Below are 22,392 nucleotides of genomic sequence, written 5' to 3' on the forward strand. Positions count from 1 at the left end.
ATGACACTTGCATAAAGCAAGTAAAAAAAAAAAAGTGAAACTGCTGCTTGTGAGTGTGTGAAAATACAGTGGACCCCCATGAATTCGTGGTTCCGAATTCGCAGCTTCAGTAATTCACAGATTTTTCCTTAGAACCTAACTAATAATTGTTCGCGGAAATCCCTGCAAACTCATGGATTTTTTTTTTTTTGGTGGCAATATAAAAATTTTTATGCATTTTAATGCTAAACATTAAGGAAAACATAATTTAATAATTTTGTAACATAAATATTAATGTAAATTCTGCAAAATTTCCATATAAAATATAATACTCTAACTAAATTAAATTATTACCATATATTTACTGTATGTTAGGTAGTAGGTTGGTAGACAGCAACTGCCCAGGGAGGTACTACCATCCTGCCAAGTGAGTGTAAAACAGAAGCCTGTAATTGGTTTACACAATGGTAGGATTGCTGGTGTCTTTTTTTTCTGTCTCATACACATGCAAGATTTCAGGTACATTTTGCTATTTCTACTTACACTTAGGCCACACTACACATACATGTACAAGCATATATATACACACACCCCTCTGGGTTTTCTGCTATTTTCTTTCTAGTTCTTGTTCTTGTTTATTTCCTCTTACCTCCATGGGGAAGTGGAACAGAATTCTTCCTCCGTAAGCCATGCGTGTTGTAAGAGGCAACTAAAATGCCAGGAGCAATAGGCTAGTAACCCCTTCTCCTGTATTACTAAATGTAAAAGAAGAAACTTTCGTTCTTCCTTTTGGGCCACCCCGCCTCGGTGGGATACAGCCGGTGTGTTGATTTACCATATGTATACCAAAAAAAAATGGGGCTGCATGAATTACAGTATACCAAAGAAAACAGGCTTGCATGAATTACAGTACATATGGGAGTTAACATCGGTATTTTACGTTCTAGCACTGCAGGAGACATAGCAGTACAGTACTGTATACGGGTTTATCTTTACAAAGGTGATGTATGAAGCCGAGTTTGAAAATGAATTAAAGTGTTTTGGGGCATATTTAGGGTTTAAACTGTAAAAATATGAATTTATAGGCATTTTTTTAACCGTGTCCAGAATTCGCAATTTTTCCAAATTTGTAGGTAGTCTTGGAACATAACCCCTGAGAATTTGGTGGACTACTGTAATGGCTATACAGAAATAGGGCGAGACATTTAAACAACAGTGGTGAGGTGGAGATTCTGGTCATAAAGCAAAGACCAAAGTGGTTAAATGACAAGTGGAGAATGATCCTACATTAACCATGCCCAAATTTAAGAAATTAAATTCCCAATTACTAGAAAAGTTTAGTGACAGGAGAGTACAACACCATTTGCACATTAACTTAGGACATCAAATTTTCAGGGCTGTGTGCAAGCCACTTTTCGCTGCTAAGGTAAAAGCCAACAGTGGTTTTTAGGCAAGAAATACATTAAATAAGATGAGGAAAAGTGGAAGTCAGTGGTCCTGAGTGACAAAGTCATTTTTTATGTAACAGTTGGTGGAAGTTGTGAACGTGTACAGAGGAAACCAAAGTCACGTAGTCTCGCTCCTAAATACACAAACTTATTAAGCACCCTGCCTCCCTCATAGTCTGGGAGTGTTGTAGCTACCACAGTTTAGGGGAGTTTGTGATACTAGAAAAGAATATTTCAATGAATAAAAGCAGGTATTTAGTGCTTTTATCAGACTATTTGCCTGACAATTTTGAGAAGTGCAAAGCCAAAATTTTTTTGTGCAAAAACAGTGCCCCTTGCCATATTGCCAAAGACATAAAAGACAGGCCAAATGACAGAGATTCCATTCTTTAACCCTTAAAATGTCCAAACATAGATCTATGTTTGCACGCGTAGCACTCCAAATGTAGATCTATGTTCGATTTTACATTGTTTCTTATGTAAAAAAAAGTAGATCTATGTTCGGAGCGCTACGCGTGCAAGTACAGATCTACATTTGGACAGTTTAAGGGTTAATAACTGGCCTGGTAACTCACTGGATTTAAATTTGAAACATTATTCAGAATCAGGTTCATGGCATGAATGTGTCCTCTATCCTCAAGCTCTAGTGTTATTAAGTAAGTGTAGGAGGGTACTGACTCTTCTATCCTCCATAACTTAACCTCGTGAGTGCCTAGGAGACTTGAGGAATGCATCAAAACAAAGGATGATCCTACGAAATACTAGTTTAGGAGAGTAACCCAAAAAAAATCAGCATTTTATTTTTAAAATATTTTATGGTGAGCATTCTCATTATGTTTATTTAAGTGCTTACATATTTATGATGCCTACTCTGGTACTGTACCATAACTGATTTCATATGGTAATTAATATATTCACTCTTTCAAGAATTGCCCCCAACTGGTTCAATTTTGTATGAGGAACAACACCTGAACCATACTTATGAACAATTTTATTAAATATTGAACTACTTTTAGTAAATTTAAACAAATTTAGTAATTTTTGCCTTAAGCAAAGAGATTGCTCTATTTTAGCCAGCAAGATTTTACAGTAATTAAAATCATACAGTACTGTACCTTCACACATGTCCATTGGTATCTAGTATGTCTGCAACAAGCCTTGGTAAATGCATGAATTACTCCCATATAATTTGTCCCAGCTGCTCCTAAAAGGGATTCGCATACTTCATCAAACACATCCGAAAACTGAAAGAAAATGTGATTTTTATACAAAATATTAAAGGTAATCTGAATACAAGGTAGTGTGATAAATAACTGAGATTAATGTTGAACACAAAACTATTACTATATTAAAATAGATGTGGTTCAATCACAGTAGTGACTGAGGAGGTATCTCTAAGCACTACTCCCAGCATATAACAAGATGCTGAAGTTATAGTTTCCTATTTGAATATTCATATGTAAAGCAGTAGGTACTTATCTTGAATGTCACATGTCTATGCATCACATCAATCCATTTGCTTCTGTACTTCTTAACCCTCTGTATTATGTAATGGTACTGAGTGTTGCATTTCAGATGCTTATTTTCAATTATGTGAAAGAAGGAAAATTTTATACTGTACACTGTAAGGATTAAAAGAAAATCCATTTGGACTACACTGATTTTGCAATGTGAATAAAGATAAGCTTAATAGACACTGATTCAGCCTGTTATCGAGTACATGCATTTACATAGTACAACAGTAACCTCTCTGGCTAACAAAATAGCAAGTACTGCACATGTGATACTGCTAACTCTACAAAACAACATTCAGTAATGATAAAAGTACTTTAGGTCATAATAGAAGCAAAAATCAATTACGTATACATTTTAAAGATGGCTAGAACATAAACTTCTAAACATATTTAACATGCTCTACTTGAGTACTGGCTCTAAATAAACAATGGGAATATACTATGCTGCTCTCTACTAAATGAATGAAATTGAATGGAAAATTTTTTAATAAGAAATAACTATAATGAATTCTAGGAAGTAGGCTGGTAGACAGCAACCGCCCAGGGAGGTACTACCGTTCTGCCAAGCGAGTGTAAAACGAAAGCCTGTAATTGTTTTACATGATGGTAGGATTGCTGGTGTCCAGTTTTCTGTCTCATGAACATGCAAGGTTTCAGGTACGTCTTGCTACTTCTACTTACACTTAGGTCACACTACACATACATGTACAAGCATATATATACATACATACCCCTCTGGGTTTTCTTCTATTTTCTTTCTAGTTCTTGTTCTTGTTTATTTTCTCTTATCTCCATGGGGAAGTGGAACAGAATTCTTCCTCCGTAAGCTATGCGTGTTGTAAGAGGCGACTAAAATGCCGGGAGCAAGGGGCTAGTAACCCCTTCTCCTGTATATATTACTAAATGTAAAAGGAGAAACTTTCGTTTTTCCTTTTGGGCCACCCCACCTCGGTGGGATACGGCCGGTGTGTTGAAAGAAAGAAGAAGAAACATGCAAGATTTCAGGTACGTCTTGCTACTTCTACTTACACTTAGGTCACACTACACATACATGTACAAGCACATATATACACACCCCTCTGGGTTTTCTTCTATTTTCTTTCTAGTTCTTATTCTTGTTTATTTCCTCTTATCTCCATGGGGAAGTGGAACAGAATTCTTCCTCCGTAAGCCATGCGTGTTGTAAGAGGCGACTAAAATGCCGGGAGCAAGGGGCTAGTAACCTCTTCTCCTGTATATATTACTAAATGTAAAAGGAGAAACTTTCGTTTTTCCTTTTGGGCCACCCTGCCTCGGTGGGATACGGCCGGTGTGTTGAAAGAAGAAGAACTATAATGAATTCTAGGAAGTAGGCTGGTAGACAGCAACCGCCCAGGGAGGTACTACCGTTCTGCCAAGCGAGTGTAAAACGTTAGTCTGTAATTGTTTTACACGATGGTAGGACTGCTGGTGTCTTTTTTCTGTCTCATAAACATGCAAGATTTCAGGTACGTCTTGCTACTTCTACTTACACTTAGGTCACACTACACATACATGTACAAGCATATATATACACACCCCTCTGGATTTTCTTCTATTTTCTTTCTAGTTCTTGCTCTTGTTTATTTCCTCTTATCTCCATGGGAAAGTGGAATAGAATTCTTCCTCCGTAAGCCATGCGTGTTGTAAGAGGCGACTAAAATGTCGGGAGCAAGGGCTAGTAACCCCTTCTCCTGTATAAATTACTAAATTTAAAAAGAGAAACTTTTGTTTTTCTTTTCGGGCCACCCTGCCTCGGTGGGATACGGCTGGTTTGTTGAAAGAAGAACTATAATGAATGAATTATGACAAATACAACTTAATTCTTAATATCACTGTTTTGCTACAAGGCCATATACTAACAGATGTAGATTTGGAAGAGAGCTGTTGCCAAAGATTAATCTCAAATGTAACTTATATTTACTTATTATCTGTGATTTTGAGCTCCCTGTAATGATATGCAAGATACATTCTGAAGGCTACATTTGTTTTAGTAACATTTTACGAAGTCAATATAACCATCAATTCAAGAAAGATAATCTACAAATTTGAGTTACTTTTTTTTTTTTTTTCAACAAACCGGCTGTATCCCACCAAGGAAGGGTGGCCCAAAAAGAAAAACGAGAGTTTTTCTTTTTAAATTTAGTAATTTGTACGGAAGAAGGGGTTACTAGCCCCTTGCTCCTGGCATTTTAGTTGCCTCTTACAACACGCATGGCTTACGGAAGAATTCTGTTCCACTTTCCCATGGAGATAAGAGGAAATAAACAAGAACAAAAACCAGTAAGAAAATAGAAGAAAACCCAGAGGGGTGTATGTATATAAATGCTTGTACATGCATATGTAGTGTGACCTAAATGCAAGTAGAAGTAGCAAGATGTACCTGAAATCCTGCATGTTTATGAGACAGAAAAAAGACACCAGCAATCCTACCCTCATGTAAAACAATTACAGGCTTCTGTTTTACACTCACTTGGCAGGGCGGTAGTACCTCCCTGGGTGGGTGCTGTCTACCAACCTACTACCTAGATAATACAAAATATGAGCAAAAAAGTTAACTGAAATATCTCTAAAAGTTATCTTTATCTGCACAATTAGGAAAAAAATGTACTGAACAAAATACAAACCAAATACCGTATCTTTTTCCTTCCAAGCTGAGAGAATCTTCTGTACAGCAAAATTTGCAGAGTGATGCTGAACCAATGTTGCCATATGGCCCTTGAAGTATTTTTGAAAGATCTCAATCTGCTGGTTACTTGTGGAACACAATACCACAACCTGATTAAAAATGTCAAGTATAATGTTAGTTAAATATGCATTACAATCTTTATTATTGTATTAAAAACATAAAAAGGGAGTGGAGGAGAGCTAGTTAAAAGGGAAGGGAGGACAAAAGGGTAGGGTAGCACACAGAATAAGTAAGGGATATGAAGAGCAAGGGATAGAAGGGTAAAATGCTGAGAGAAAGATGTTGATCATATTTTAAAATTTAATTACTGATGCAAATGACCAAATAAAACATAATCCAACAAAGGAACACCAATATACCTCCAGTAGGCGTGTGGCTGGGTTGTCTTGGAACAGAGGAGGAATATTGACTTGCGTACCTACTTCAAATTTGTCTTCGTAGAAAGCACTGACTCCATTAAAACCATGTTGGAGAATATGAGCCACTAAAGTTTCACAAAGTGTCTCCTCGACATCATTCAGCACCAGAAGCAAAGATTGCAACACAGCTGAACCAGAATCACTACAGATTATTTCTGGAAAATATGAAAAAAATAATAGGTAATAGGCTAGAAGATGGCAACGCCCCACAAAGATACTGTACAACCGCACAGCCATAAGAAGAAGCAGAAGCCTGTTAAATATTTAGCACTCTGGCAGGATTGCTTGTTTTTTCTTTGTCTCACAAAAATGAATAACTTCAACTTAGTTTCAGTAAAGAATAATAAAAGTTACAGTACCATCACTGGACTAATTCACAAATGCACACACTGGTGAAAAAACTTTTAAACAACATTTCTGTCTGTTCCGGAATACTATCAACTCACAACTGAGCAAGAAAAAGGAGAGAAAATCAGAAGAGAAGTCAGGTCAGAAAGAGGGAAGGTTAAATGAAGTCAGGTCAGAAAGAGGGAAGGTTAAAAAAGTTAGAAGAGAGACCAAGGAACTAATATATCAGAAAAGAACTTGTTAAATCATCACTTATACTGAACATTCCTAACATGCACCTTGGTCCAGGGTTTGTTTTTAGTTCATGTCTACTGTTCTCAATACATTATTAAATCCTCTTATCTTCAGAATACTCATAACTTGACTTGACCTGACCTTATCGCTTTTACATCTTCTCTTAATCCTTCTTCTTGAATTTCCTTCATTTTTCCTATCTTCTGACTTTTTTCATGTATATTTCCTTGTAGTCTAGCTCTGGCCAGAGGGCCTACCTCAGTGCTCTGCTTTTCTGCACTCTTCATGAGCCTCTTGACGAATGTGTGATAGTACAAGGTGGAGGCACCAAGCTACACTATCCTCTTGAGAAGTAATTTGTTTTCTCATTCATTACTCTTTACCTTTTTCTTATAACATACTGGCCATATCACACAAAAATAAGGCAACCCCCCCCCCCCCCCCCCCCAAAAAAAAAAAAAAAAAATTCACCCAACTGCTATCTAGCCAGAAGTGTGCTGACACCAGTGCCATTATCACCCCCATTTGTGACTTAATGTTTTAGAACAGACTGAAACATCCTCTAAAATGTCCTCTCCAGTGTGTGGGTTATTTCTTACATTTAGTATGGTATAATATAAGTATTTTACAACACTTTACTTCTTCTTCTATAATATTTCCTTTCCAATTTAGGTTTAGTCTAAGACTGGATCATAAGGGTAATGATCCATGGAACCAATAACAAAACAGATAAACGTATCATTTTTAAAAAGGTGAACAAAATGTGAATACTGTAATATTACTTAACAAACATTCATGTTAGAAAATAAATTAACTATTTCTCTTAATTCATTAACTTGTTTCACAGAGATATATCATGTATTGTATCATGGAACAACAGTACTTTATTCAATGAAATTACAATACTGAATAGATATGGAAAATAGATGAGCTTACCTGAAAGGTTTGGTAATTTAGTAAATCTGATAGCAATATCCTGCACTAATTGTTTCAATACTGATGGAACTGTCAGGAAATTCCCCTCATCTTTAAGCAAGGCATGGTTAGTTTGTGATCGATGGCTGCTCTTCACAGCATCTTGAATTTCCACACCAGAACATACTTCTAACACTGACCGTACAACATGACTGGCATAGGTATGACATACAAAGTCTTCTAAGTTATTGTAAACAAATCTTCCAACCTATAAAGATAAAACACCAAAAATTATACACTGTTAAATCTCTTCAAAAGTAACATCTTCCAATAAAATGAACAAAAAACTAAAGCCCAAGGAAAAGAGAGACCTGACTTCAATTAACAAGGATGATTAATGCACTCTCCATGGGGATGTGGAACAGAATTCTTCCTCCGTAAGCCATGCGTGTCATAAGAGGCGATTAAAATGCCAGGAGAAAGGGGCTAGTAATCCCTTCTTCTGTATACATTACTAAATTTTAAGAGAGAAAGTTTCATTTTTCTTTTTAGGTCACCCAGCCTCAGTGGGACAGGGCCAGTTTATTGAAAAAGAGAAAAATTTACTGCACTCTCATTAAGTTTGCTTATATTCTCATCAACAGGTAAATGTACACAGTACAATATACTGAATGAAAGTTCAGACACATGTGCAACATCTGGATATCTTTATTGTAGACATATCACCGTCCAGTGGCTTTATCAATACAGATTCTAGGACATAATTAGAAGACAGTAGATAAAGCCATTGGATGGCAAAATGTCTACAATAAAGATATCCTGATGTTGCACATGTGTCTGAACTTTCATATTGTCGGTATTTTATACCTTTCTTACACAACTTGTCAGACACTGCAACATCATGGAATCTTGGTTCAGAGGACATCTACAAGACCTTCTTCACAGCTACTACAACTAACCCATCCCTTTGGGTAGGACCTACTTCCACTGGGGAATCCCGCCTACCAGTGACTATGCCCTCGTCTGCTACACGTCCCTATCCACTGACACCTATATAACCGCCAGTCTCCTTGCCTTTGCTCCAGATTCTCCACCACCACAATGCTGTGAACACTAACTCCAAGGCTGAGGGACTGATTACCTCATCTTTTGTATATAGTTCTACTGTCTTCTAATTATGTCCTAGAATCTGTATTGACAAAGCCACTGGATGGCAAAACGTCTACAATAAAGATATCCAGATGTTGCACATGTGTCTTAAACTTTCATACTGTCGGTATTTTATACCTTTCTTGCACAATATACTGAATAAATATCAGCTCAATAATTTGTTTTTATTTAACCTAGTGGCTGAACAAAATTCACAACCCAAAATGGAATATTATTATAAATTGGAAAAAATTAAATCCCTTGCAATCACACAGCAACCAAAAAATGAGGCAATTAGATTTGATCCAAGAAATTTTAATTACAACAAGTACTACACAGTAGAAAGTGGAAAATCATTTGTGGATGCAGTAGAGCCTATCATGATCAAAGGATTACATAAACATCTGCCTTTCAATACAGTGGAAAATTGGTTGTTGAACTTAACCCCTTGACTGTCACAACCCCCAATCCTGAGGTGTCTCCTTGTGCTGCAAAATTTAAAAAAAAAAATATATTATTTTTTTCTTATGAAATGATAGAGAATCTTTTCCCGATTGTAATGACACCAAAAAAAAAAACGAAATTTGATGGAAAACTGACGGAATTACGCTCTCACAAAGTTAGCGACCTCGGTGATATTTACAAATCAGCGATTTCGCCCACTTTGAGCCCTATTTTTGGCTAATTCCATTGTTCCAGTCGGCCAAACTCATAGCTATTTCTTTAGAACTCCATTTTTTCTATCGACTGAGTACAAGAAACTGCCCATTTACTGATTTCAACTACCCAATAACATGGTCAGAAATTTGCAATTTGGCCAATTTCACAAAAATTAAAAAATATGCCAATTTCAAAATAGGGTCCAGAATGAGCAATACAGACATTCCTGGCTCTAAAATAACATTTTCTTTGTTCATCAGTCATGTCTCCAGGCCCCTCTGATATTACTCTTGCTTTCTATTTAGAATTTTTATTCAAACAAAAAATAGAAGATTTACTGTTACGCAGACTACCGCAATACTGTAATAATTGTACCCATTCATGACTACATATTAGAATGGCTAGTTGGACATTTATTGAATAATAACATCATTTGTTTACTTTTCAACATCAGCAAAAATCAAACATTCCCCTACTTTGAGCTCCATTTCCAGGTTCTTTTTATAGTAAAATCAATCAAAATCACTTCTATTTCTATAATGTTTTCCATTCTATCAAATGAGACCAAGAAAACGAGAATACAACCATAAATACTATACAAAAATAGACCACAAAATCAGCATTTTAATTACAGAAAAACAGTCAGTTTTTTTTTTTCTCATTATGCACTGCATGCTCCAGGATTTTTTTTATATGGTGCACACTGACCACACAGACCCATTCTCTCACATGTGGGCCTACCAGCTTTCTCCTGCTTGATTTGAAGCCGCTAGAATTTATGAGTATACATACGTCAAACACGGTACCTTGTAAGACGTATATATATATACGACCAAAACAGTCAAAGGATTAATTTGCTCCGGATGTCAGTTCGACAACAAAAATGGTTGACAACCAAACCAGTGTTTCCCATAAAGAATAATGCAAATAGAATTAATCCATTCCAGATCAAAAATGACAATATAATAATAAATTAATAATGTACTGACTACTACATAAAACAATGTATAAAACTATACAGAACATGGAAACTGTAAAAATGAATACTAATGAAAATCTAACTGAAATACTGCACAGTAAATGAAAATTTAACTGCCTCTTACTTGTCAGAGGAGAGCTAATGGTAAAATTCTGGCAGCTTCAAATCTAGAGGGAAAAAGCTGGTAGGTCTACACGTGAGAGAATGGGTCTGCATTGTCAGTGTGCACAGTATAAAAAAAAATTCTGCAGCACGCAGTGCATGAGGAAAAAAAACTGAGATCATGTTTTTGGTTTAAAACAGCGACTTTGAAGGTATTTTTGTAAGGTATTTATGGTTATATTCTCATTTTCTTCATCTCATTTGATAGAATAGAAGATATATTACAGAAATAGAGATAATTTTCAATGGTTTAAAGTAGCTTGAAATTGAGCTCAAAGTAGTAGGAATGTTCAATTTTTGCCATTGTCAAGAGTAAACAAATCACGTCACACGTCCAATACACGTCAATTGGTTTGTCTAATATGCATTCACAAATGAGCTGGTATTATTTATACAATTATTTCAATTATGCAGTACAGTCTGAATAACAGTAAATCTATTTTTTGTGAATAAAAATTAAAAATGAAAAGCAAGAGTAATATAAGAGGGGCCTGGAGACATGACTAATGAACAGATAAAATGTTATTTTAGTGCCAGGAATGTCTGCAGTGTTTATGCTGGACCCTATTTTGAAATTTGCCTTTCTTGAATTTCGTGTGCAATTGGCCAAATTAGGAATTTTAGATCACTACTGGGTAGCTGAAATAAGTAAATGGGCAGTTTCTTGTACTCAATCAATAGAATAAAAGGAGTCCTAGTGAAATAGCTATGAGTTTGGTCGACTGGAACAATGGAATTGGCCAAAAATAGGGCTCGAAGGGGGCAAAATTGCTGATGCGTAAATATCGCCGAGACCACCAACTTTGCAACAGCATAATTCATTAAGTTTTCCATCAAATTTCGTACTTCTGGTTTAATTCCCTCCACAAGATACACAGCAAGAGCTCAAGAGATGTTTACAGCATGCACATTAGTTGCTATACTGACTGAGACCCACGCTGTGGACTCTGGTGATCACGTGATCCAAGTGTTGTCGGACAACAACTAAGACCACATATGAAAACCAGGGCCGAATTCCTCGTTCGAAAACCGATATGTTCAACAACTAGTTCGTTCAGCAACCATGGTTCCCCTGTATTTATAATCTATAGTGGTGCTGGTGCACAGGGATTGAAGTGATACCATCTTCTTTACACAATTTATATTCATTTAAGTGTGAAAGCTATTCTCTCTTAGGTCCAATCTTTCTACCCTATTGAGGTAGCCTGACATTCTTACCTTGTGCATGAATTTGCTGAATTCTTCTTGTTGTTCATCTGTGACTGCTACTATATTCTCCTTAATCTCTCCTCCATCAGTTTCCTCAAAATGCTTTTGCACTGCACCTTTCTATTAAAATAAGAAATATTATCAAAGCATTTAAGTTGCTATGCAATAATGAAATGTGAAACTCAATATATGACAATGTATACAGTATGTATGTGCATGCATATATATACATATACATCTTTCAACAAACTGGCCATATCCCACCGAAGCATGGTGGCCCAAAAACAAAAAGTTTCGTTTTAACTTTAGTAATGTATACAGAAGAGGCGGCTGACATGCTGGGAGCATGTCAGTCACCTCTTACGACATGCATGGCTTATGGAGGAAGAATTCTGTTCCACTTCCCTATGGGGATAAAAGGAAGCAAGAAAAAGAACTAGTAAGAAAATAGAAGAAAACCCAGAGGGGTGTGTATATATGTATATGTTTGTACATGAATGTGTAGTGTGACCTAGGTATAGGTAAAAGTAGCATGTTTATGAGACAGAAAAAAGACACCAGCAATCCTACCATAATGTAAAACAATTACAGGTTTCCGCTTTACACACATTTGGCAGAACGGTAGTACCTCTCTGGGCAGTCAGAGGGCTGAAGACAGGTTGAGGTGGTTTGGTCATTTAGAGAGGATGGAATAAAGTAGAATGGCCTGGAGAGTGTATAACTTTGTAGTGGAAGGAAGGCGGGGTTGGGGTCTTCCTAGGAAAGGTTGAAGGGAAGGTGTAAAGGAGGCTTTGTGTGCAAGGGGCTTAAACTTCCAACAAGCATGCACGAGCGTGTTAGATAAGAGTGAATGAAGACGAATGGTTTTTGGGACCTGATGAAGTGTTGGAGTGTGAGAAGAGTACTATTTTGTGAAGGTATTCAGGGACGCTGGTTAGTTGGACTTGAGTCCTGAAAATGAGAAGTACAATGCCTGCACTTTAAAGGAGGGGTTTGGGATATTCGCCGTTTGGAGTGACATCTAAAGTGTCATATCTGAGAGCTTCTGCAAAGACACCGATTATGTAAGAAAGATGGTGAAAGTATTAAATGATGATGAAAGCTTTTTTTTTCTTTCTTTTTTGGGTCACCCTGCCTTGGTGGGAAATGGCCAATGTGTTAAAAAAAAAATTACAGTGGGTAGAATGAAAGGGGATAAGGCAGCTGGGATTGATTGAGATAAAGATAGAAATTTTAAAAGCAGGTGGGGATACAGTTTTGGAGTGGTTGGTTCTTTTATTTAATAAATGTATGGAAGAGGGTAAGGTACCTAGGAATTGGCAGAGAACATGTATAGTTCCACTGAATAAAGGCGAAGGGAATAAAAGAGAGTGTAAAAATTATAGGGAAATAAGTCTGTTGAGTATACCTGGTAAAGTGAATGGTAGATTTATTACTGAAAGAATAAGAGTAAGACAGAGTAGAATAGAAGACAAACAAGGAGGCTTTAAGAAGGGTAGGGGGTGTGTAGACCAAGAGTTTACAGTGAAGCATATAGGTGAACAGTATTTAGCTAAGGGTAAAGTGGTTTTTGTGACATTTATGGACTTGGAAAACGTGTACGACAGGGTGGATGGAGGGGAGCAATGTGGCAGATTTATGGAATAGGAGGTAGGTTACTGAAGGCAGTGAAGAGTTTTTACAAGGATAGTGAGGCAAATGTACATCTTATGAAAATAGATTTATTGAAATAAAAGGTGATATGAAAAGGGCCTGGCAAACCTTCTCCAACATTTTGGGCTCTAGAAAACTGTCTAGAAACAGAGATAAACTTAACTAAACCAGATGAACCTCACATACAGCCTACAAACACAGCCAACAAATTTAATGTCTTCTCCTCTACTGTAGGATCAAAGCTAGCAAGCAAATTTCCTAGCTCAAATACCTAGCTGAAAGACTACCTCACTGGCAACTACCCAAATACAGTGGACCCACGGTTTACGATATTATTTCATTCCAGAAGTATGTTCAGGTGCCATTACTGAACGAATTTGCTCCCATAGGGAATATTGTGAATTAGATTAGTCCATTTCAGACCCCCAAACATACATGTACAAATGCACTTACATAAATACACTTACATAATTGGTCGCATTGGGAGCTGATCGTAAAGCGGAGATCCACTGTACTCTATATCTAGCTGCAACTAATTTTACTGAGGTCTCCCTCATCATTAAAAAACAAAGTAGGAGATCTAAATAACTTAGCCACCATTCATATATAAAATACCTGCTCATGTGCTGTCACCCATTATTGCAACACCATAAGAAATCTGTAAAGTCCTCAACCTTCCCATTCATACTCAAGACAGCAAGGGTTACCCCAATCCTTAACCCCTTGGGGGTTGCCAGGCCCTCTCAGAGACTTGTTCTCAGGTTCGCCAAAATTTCAAAAAAAAAAAAAAAAAAAAAAAAAAAAAATAAAAAAAAAAAAAAAAAAAAAAAAAAAAAAAATGAAAAGATAGAGAATCTTTTCCCGATCATAATGACACCAAAAGTATGAAATTTGATGGAAAACTTACGGAATTATGCTCTCGCGAAGTTAGCGGTCTCGACGATGTTCACACATTGGCGATTTTGCCCAATTTGAGCCCTATTTTCAGCCAATTCCAGTGTACTAGTCGACAAAAATCATAACTATTTTGCTAGAACTCCGTTTTTTCTATCGAATGAGTACAAGAAACCACCCATTTACCGATTTCAACTATCCAATAGTGAGATCAGAATTTAGCAATTTTGCCAATTTCACACATATTTCAAAAGATGCCAATTTCCACATAGGATCCAGAATAAACAAGAAAGACATTCCTGGCACTAAAATAACATTTCCTCTGTTCATTAGTCACATCCCCAGGCCCCTCTTACATTTCTTTTGCTTTCCACTTGGATTTTTTATTCTCACAAAAAAATAAGATTTACTGTTATGCAGACTACTGCATTAGTGTAGAAATGGTATAAATACTATCAGCGCACTTGTGAAAGGATATTAGACTCACCAGTTTGTATTGGGCGCTTAGCATGATTTGTTTACTTTTGAACTTTGGTAAAAATCAAACATTTCTGTTACTTTGAGCTCAATTTCAAGGTGCTTTTCATTGTAAAACCAGTCAAAATCATCTCAATTTCTGTAAAATGTCTTCCATTCTATACAATGAGACCAGGAAAACTAGAATACAACAATACATACCATACGAAAATACAGTGCAAAGTCGCTGTTTTAAACCAAAAACACGGTCAAAGTTTTTTTTATCTCATTACGCACTGTGTGCTGCAGGATTTTTTATATTCTTTCATATGTAGGCCTACCAGCTTTCTCTTGCTAGATCTGAGGGCGCTAGAATTTATGCATACTAGTACGTAAAAAACCCTGGTGCGTAAGCCGTACTAGTACGGCCGAAACCCCAAAAGGGTTAAAGGAGGTAATCCAACTGATCTGAACAACTATAAACCTATATTAAACTTGGCCTTACTTTCTAAAATATTTGAAAAAGTAATACACAAACGATTTTACTCCTATCTTATATCCAACAACATACTTAACCCCTGCCAGTTTGGGTTTAGATAAAAAAAAAAGTATGAATGATGCCATTATACAAATGCTCTAATATATACAACCCTCGATAAAAATGAAAATCCTCTGGAGCTCTTCATTCACATATGGAAAGCATTTGATACAGTGGACCACAGAGGACATTCCCTCGATTACCTAAAATCTTACCTTATGTTTACGTAAATGGAGTCAACTCCACTATCCAGCCTGTAGCTGTCGGAGTGCCCCAGGGTAGTCTCCTAGGCCCATTCATCTTTTTCATCTACATCAATGATCTCCCCAATGCATCTCAACTCCTTAAACCAGTTCTATTCACAGATGACACTATTTATGTCTACTCCCACTCAAACCCAGCTATACTTAGACACTGTAAACAACAAGCTGCTAAAAATATATACTTGGATAATGACCAACAAACTCACTCTCAACATAGACAAAACATACTTCATGCTGTTTGGAAACAGAGTTTTAACTCTTTCAGGGTTGGTGCCGTACTAGTACGGCTTGCACGTCAGGGTTGGTGCCGTACTAGTGTGCATAAATTCTAGCGCCTTCAAACCTAGCAAGAGGAAGCTGGTAGGCCTACATATGAAAGACTAGGTCTATGTGGTCAGTATGCACAGTATAAGAAAAAATCCTGCAACACAGTGCATAATGAGAAAAAAAACTCCGACTGTGTTTTTGCTTTAAAACAGTGACTTTGCAGTGTATTTTCATATGCTATTTATGGTTGTATCCTAGTTTTCCTGGTCACATTTTATAGAATGGAAGACATATTACAGAAGCTGAGATGATTTTGATTGGTTTCAGAATGAAAAGTACTTTGAAATTGAGCTCAAAGTAGCAAAAATGTTCGATTTTTGCCAAAGTTCAAAAGTAAACAAATCATGCTACGCGTCCAATACACATCAACTCCCGAGTCTAATATTCTTTCACAAGTGCGCTGATATTATTTATATCATTTCTACACTAATGCAGTACACTGCATAACAGTAAATCTTATATTTTTTGTGAGAATAAAAATTCAAAGTGGAAAGCAAATGAAATGTAAGAGAGGCCTGGGGATGTGACTAATGAACAGAGGAAATGTTATTTTAGTGCCAGGAATGTCTGTCTTGTTTATTCTAGGCCCTATTTGGAAATTGGCATCTTTTGAAATTTGTGTGAAATTGGCATAATTGCCAATTTCTGACCACTTTATTGGATAGTTGAAATTGGTAAATGGGTGGTTTCTTGTACTCATTTGATAGAAAAAATAGAGTTCTAGCGAAATAGTTATGATTTCTGTCGACTGGTACATTGGAATTGGGCGAAAATAGGGCTCAAAGTAGGCGAAATCGCCGATGCATAAACATTGTCGAGACCGCTAACTTCGCAAGAGCATAATTCCGTAAGTTTTCCATCAAATTTCTTACTTTTGGTGTCATTATGATCGGGAAAAGATTCTCTATCATTTCATAAGAAAAGAAAAAAAATTTCCGAAAAATTTCCGACCTGAGAACAAGTTTAGGAGAAGGCCTGCTGATCCTGAAAGGGTTAAATATCCAACTTAATACATCGATAAATGGTTCCCCTATTACAAGACACATTGAGGGCAAATTTCTAGGTCTTCTCCTTGACTGTAATCTTAAATTTCATTCCCACATCCCTGCCTCGGTAGGAGACAGCCGACTTGTTAAAAAAAAAAATCCAGCACATATCCAAGAAAATATCCAAATCAGTAGGCATCCTATCCAAGATACAATACTATGTACCCAAAATGACACTCCTTACCCTATACCACTCTTTAATATATCCCTACCTCACCTATGGTATCTGTCTGGGGATCAACCACAGCCAACCACCTTAAACCTTTAATAACCCAACAAAAAGCTGCTGTGCAGATGATTACCAGCTCCTGTGCTAGACAGCACACCCCACCACTTTTCAAAAGCCTGAACTTACTAAATATACAAGACATACATTTTATGTTATTGTGCCTACTACATATACAAAACATTAAACTCAAATATAAACCCTCCACTTAAACTTCTCCTTGATAGCTACAACAGAACGAACAGTCACAATACAAGGCATAAGGAACTCTTCAACATCCCTCATATCAGTCTCACACTATGCAAAAATGCAATGCACACAAAGGGCCCGAAGATCTGGAATTCACTACCTGAACAGGTAAAGGATCCCCTGACTACTTAAAAATTTAGGACTTGTCTTAAAAATCATCTCATCTCTCAATACTAACCAAACCAACCAAAACAACTTCTAATCAGTTTGAAGCAACTCTCCCAGATATATTATATAACCTTTAGTCTATTAAACATCTGCCAATCCATAAAATATTAGTTTGAACCATAATTTGTAATATTGTTTTTTATTATATGCAACTTCAAGATGATTATTATTCTCATAAACCTCCGCCTTGATTACCTCGCATTAGTATTAAGATTAAATAAAGATTTTAATACAAGTTAACCACCCTTATCTTGTCTAGATTTAAGTAGTTGTTATGTACTAGGATTAGTCTGACCAAACTGCCCAAGCATGATAGTGGCTTTCTTTGTACTTAGCAAACCAAAATTATAATTACACATTGTAACTTTTACAAAAACAAAATCTTTATCTTTAAAGATGTGTTAATAAATAAAAACAAACACACACACACACACAATGTACATCAGGCCCATACTGGAGTATGCAGCACCAGTTTGGAACCCACACCTGGCCAAGCATGTCAAGAAATTAGAGAAAGTGCAAAGGTTTACAACAAAATTAGTCACAGAGTTAAGGGGCATGTCCCATGAGGAGAGGTTAATTAAGGGAAATTGACCTGGAGACAATGGAGGACAGGAGGGACAAGGAGGACATAACATACAAAATACTAAGAGGAATCTACAAGGTGGACAGGGACAAGATGTTTCAGAGATGGGACACACCAACAAGAGGTCACAAATGGAAGTTGAAGACAGGGATGTTAGGAAGTATTTCCTCAGTCACAGAGTTGTCATGAAGTGGAAGAGCCTAGAAAGGGAGGTGGTGGAGGCAGGATCCATACATAGTTTTATGAGGAGGTATGATAGAGCTCATGGAGAAGAGTGTCCTAGTAGCAACCAGTGAAGAGGCAGGGCCAGGAGCTATGACTCAACTCCTGCAACCACAATTAGGTGAGTACAATTGAGTACATACACACAATAAAAGTATTAGTCAGAGGGCTGAAGAGGGGTTGTTGAGGTGGTTTGGTCATTTAGAAAGAAAGGATCAAAGTAGAATGACATGAAGAGCGTATAAATCTGTAGGGGAAGGAAGGCGGGGTAGGGGTCATCCTTGAAAAGGTTGGAGGGGGTAAAGGTTTTGTGGGCTAGGGGCTTGGACTTCCAGCAAGCGTGTGTGAGCATATTAGACTGGAGTGAATGGAGACGAATGGTATTTGGGACCTGACGAACTGTTGAGTGTGAGCAGGGTAATATTTAGTGAAACCGGTTATTTTTATATAGCCGGACTTGAGTCCTGGAAGTGGGAAGTACAATGCCTGCACTTTAAAGGAGGGGTTTGGGATATTTGCAGTTTGGAGGGATATGTTGTGTATCTTTATACGTATATGCTTCTAAACTGTTGTATTCTGAGCGCCTCTGCAAAAACAGTGATTATGTGTGAGTGAGGTGAAAGTGTTGAATGATGATGAAAGTATTTTCTTTTTGGGGATTTTCTTTCTTTTTGGGTCACCCTGCCTCGGTGGGAGACGGCCGACTTGTTAAAATATACATAATGTATGTATATGTGTGTGTGTGTATGTATGTGTGTGTATGTATATGTGTGTATGTATGTGTGTGTGTGTGTGTGTATATATATATATATAGGCTTTTTTGTAGGTAGTAGGTTGGTAGACAGCAACCACCCAGCGAGTGTAAAACGAAAGCCTGTGATTGTTTTACATGATGGTAGGATTGCTGATGTCTTTTGTCTGTCTCATAAATATGCAAGATTACAGGCATGTCTTGCTACTTCTACTTACACTTAGGTCACACTATACATACATGTACACATTTATTTATACACACTCATCTGAGTTTTCTTTGATTTTTATCTTAATAGCTCTTGGTCTTATTAATTTTCCTTTTATATCCATGGGGAAGTGGAATAAGAATCTTTCCTCCGTAAGCCATGCGTGTTGTAAAAGTCAACTAAAATGCCGGGAACAATGGGCTAGTAACCCCTTTTCCTGTAAAGATTACTAAAAAGAATAAGAAGAAGAAAATTGTCAAAGTGGGAAGTCTGAATGTGCGTGGATGTTGTGCAGATGATAAGAAAGAGATGATTGTGGATGTTATGAATGAGAAGAAGCTGGATGTCCTGGCTTTAAGTGAAACAAAGCTGAAGGGGGTGGGAGAGTTTCAGTGGAGAGGAATAAATGGGATTAGGTCAGGGGTTTCAAATAGAGTTAGAGCTAAAGAAGGAGTAGCAATAATGTTGAAGGATAAGCTATGGCAGGAAAAGAGGGACTATAAATGTATTAATTCAAGGATTATGTGGAGTAAAATAAAGATTGGATGTGAAAAGTGGGTTATAATAAGCGTGTATGCACCTGGAGAAGAGAAGTGTAGAGGAGAGAGAGAGATTTTGGGAAATGTTGAGTGAATGCGTGGGGAGTTTTGAATCAAGTGTGAGAGTAATGGTGGTTGGGGATTTCAATGCTAAAGTGGGTAAAAATGTTATGGAGGGAGGAGTAGGTAAATTTGGGGTGCCAGGGGTAAATGTAAATGGGGAGCCTTTAATTGAGCTATGTGTAGAAAGAAATTTGGTAATAAGTAATACATATTTTATGAAAAAGAGGATAAATAAATATACAAGGTATGATGTAGCACGTAATGAAAGTAGTTTATTAGATTATGTATTGGTGGATAAAAGGTTGATGGGTAGGCTCCAGGATGTACATGTTTATAGAGGGGCAACTGATATATCGGATCATTATTTAGTTGTAGCTACAGTTAGAGTAAGAGGTAGATGGGAAAAGAGGAAGGTGGCAACAACAAGTAAGAGGGAGGTGAAAGTGTATAAACTAAGGGAGGAGGAAGTTCGGGTGAGATATAAGCGACTATTGGCAGAAAGGTGGGCTAGTGCAAAGATGAGTAGTGGGGGGGTTGAAGAGGGTTGGAATAGTTTTAAAAATGCAGTATTAGAATGTGGGGCAGAAGTTTGTGGTTATAGGAGGGTGGGGGCAGGAGGAAGGAGGAGTGATTGGTGGAATGATGAAGTAAAGGGTGTGATAAAAGAGAAAAAGGTAGCTTATGAGAGGTTTTTACAAAGCAGAAGTGTTATAAGAAGAGCAGAGTATATGGAGAGTAAAAGAAAGGTAAAGAGAGTGGTGAGAGAGTGCAAAAGGAGAGCAGATGATAGAGTGGGAGAGGCACTGTCAAGAAATTTTAATGAAAATAAGAAAAAATTTTGGAGTGAGTTAAACAAGTTAAGAAAGCCTAGGGAAAATATGGATTTGTCAGTTAAAAACAGAGTAGGGGAGTTAGTAGATGGGGAGATGGAGGTATTGGGTAGATGGCGAGAATATTTTGAGGAACTTTTAAATGTTAAGGAAGAAACAGAGGCAGTAATTTCATGCACTGGTCAGGGAGGTATACCATCTTTTAGGAGTGAAGAAGAGCAGAATGTAAGTGTGGGGGAGGTACGTGAGGCATTACGTAAAATGAAAGGGGGTAAAGCAGCTGGAACTGATGGGATCATGACAGAAATGTTAAAAGCAGGGGGGATATAGTGTTGGAGTGGTTGGTACTTTTGTTTAATAAATGTATGAAAGAGGGGAAGGTACCTAGGGATTGGCGGAGAGCATGTATAGTCCCTTTATATAAAGGGAAAGGGGACAAAAGAGACTGTAAAAATTATAGAGGAATAAGCTTATTGAGTATACCAGGAAAAGTGTACGGTAGGGTTATAATTGAAAGAATTAGAGGTAAGACAGAATGTAGGATTGCGGATGAGCAAGGAGGTTTCAGAGTGGGTAGGGGATGTGTAGATCAAGTGTTTACAGTGAAGCATATATGTGAACAGTATTTAGATAAAGGTAGGGAAGTTTTTATTGCATTTATGGATTTAGAAAAGGCATATGATAGAGTGGATAGAGGAGCAATGTGGCAGATGTTGCAAGTATATGGAATAGGTGGTAAGTTATTAAATGCTGTAAAGAGTTTTTATAAGGATAGTGAGGCTCAGGTTAGGGTGTGTAATGTCACCATGGTTGTTTAATATATTTATAGATGGGGTTGTAAAGGAAGTAAATGCTAGGGTGTTTGGGAGAGGGGTGGGATTAAATTATGGGGAATCAAATTCAAAATGGGAATTGACACAGTTACTTTTTGCTGATGATACTGTGCTTATGGGAGATTCTAAAGAAAAATTGCAAAGGTTAGTGGATGAGTTTGGGAATGTGTGTAAAGGTAGAAAGTTGAAAGTGAACATAGAAAAGAGTAAGGTGATGAGGGTGTCAAATGATTTAGATAAAGAAAAATTGGATATCAAATTGGGGAGGAGTATGGAAGAAGTGAATGTTTTCAGATACTTGGGAGCTGACGTGTCGGCGGATGGATTTATGAAGGATGAGGTTAATCATAGAATTGATGAGGGAAAAAAGGTGAGTGGTGCGTTGAGGTATATGTGGAGTCAAAAAACGTTATCTATGGAGGCAAAGAAGGGAATGTATGAAAGTATAGTAGTACCAACACTCTTATATGGGTGTGAAGCTTGGGTGGTAAATGCAGCAGCGAGGAGACGGTTGGAGGCAGTGGAGATGTCCTGTTTAAGGGCAATGTGTGGTGTAAATATTATGCAGAAAATTCGGAGTGTGGAAATTAGGAGAAGGTGTGGAGTTAATAAAAGTATTAGTCAGAGGGCAGAAGAGGGGTTGTTGAGGTGGTTTGGTCATTTAGAGAGAATGGATCAAAGTAGAATGACATGGAAAGCATATAAATCTATAGGGGAAGGAAGGCGGGGTAGGGGTCGTCCTCGAAAGGGTTGGAGAGAGGGGGTAAAGGAGGTTTTGTGGGTAAGGGGCTTGGACTTCCAGCAAGCGTGCGTGAGC

The 22,392-nt window shown here is 37.3% G+C and overlaps 1 protein-coding gene across 1 annotated transcript in view; it reads right to left on the reverse strand.

Moving 5' to 3' along the window:
* Window positions 1-22,392, reverse strand: part of LOC128690943 (nucleolar protein 9) — a 68,008-nt gene that overhangs the window by 39,258 nt on the left and 6,358 nt on the right. The window contains exons 4-8 of the mRNA XM_053779735.2: window positions 11,733-11,843; window positions 7,586-7,832; window positions 6,008-6,222; window positions 5,594-5,737; window positions 2,543-2,671 (exon numbers count right to left, since the gene is read on the reverse strand). Coding sequence (XP_053635710.2) covers window positions 2,543-2,671; window positions 5,594-5,737; window positions 6,008-6,222; window positions 7,586-7,832; window positions 11,733-11,843 — 846 coding nt within the window. The remainder of the gene's footprint in view (window positions 1-2,542; window positions 2,672-5,593; window positions 5,738-6,007; window positions 6,223-7,585; window positions 7,833-11,732; window positions 11,844-22,392) is intronic.

This window comes from Cherax quadricarinatus, chromosome 24 (genome assembly GCF_038502225.1).
Source record: "Cherax quadricarinatus isolate ZL_2023a chromosome 24, ASM3850222v1, whole genome shotgun sequence".
Taxonomy (NCBI): domain Eukaryota; kingdom Metazoa; phylum Arthropoda; class Malacostraca; order Decapoda; family Parastacidae; genus Cherax; species Cherax quadricarinatus.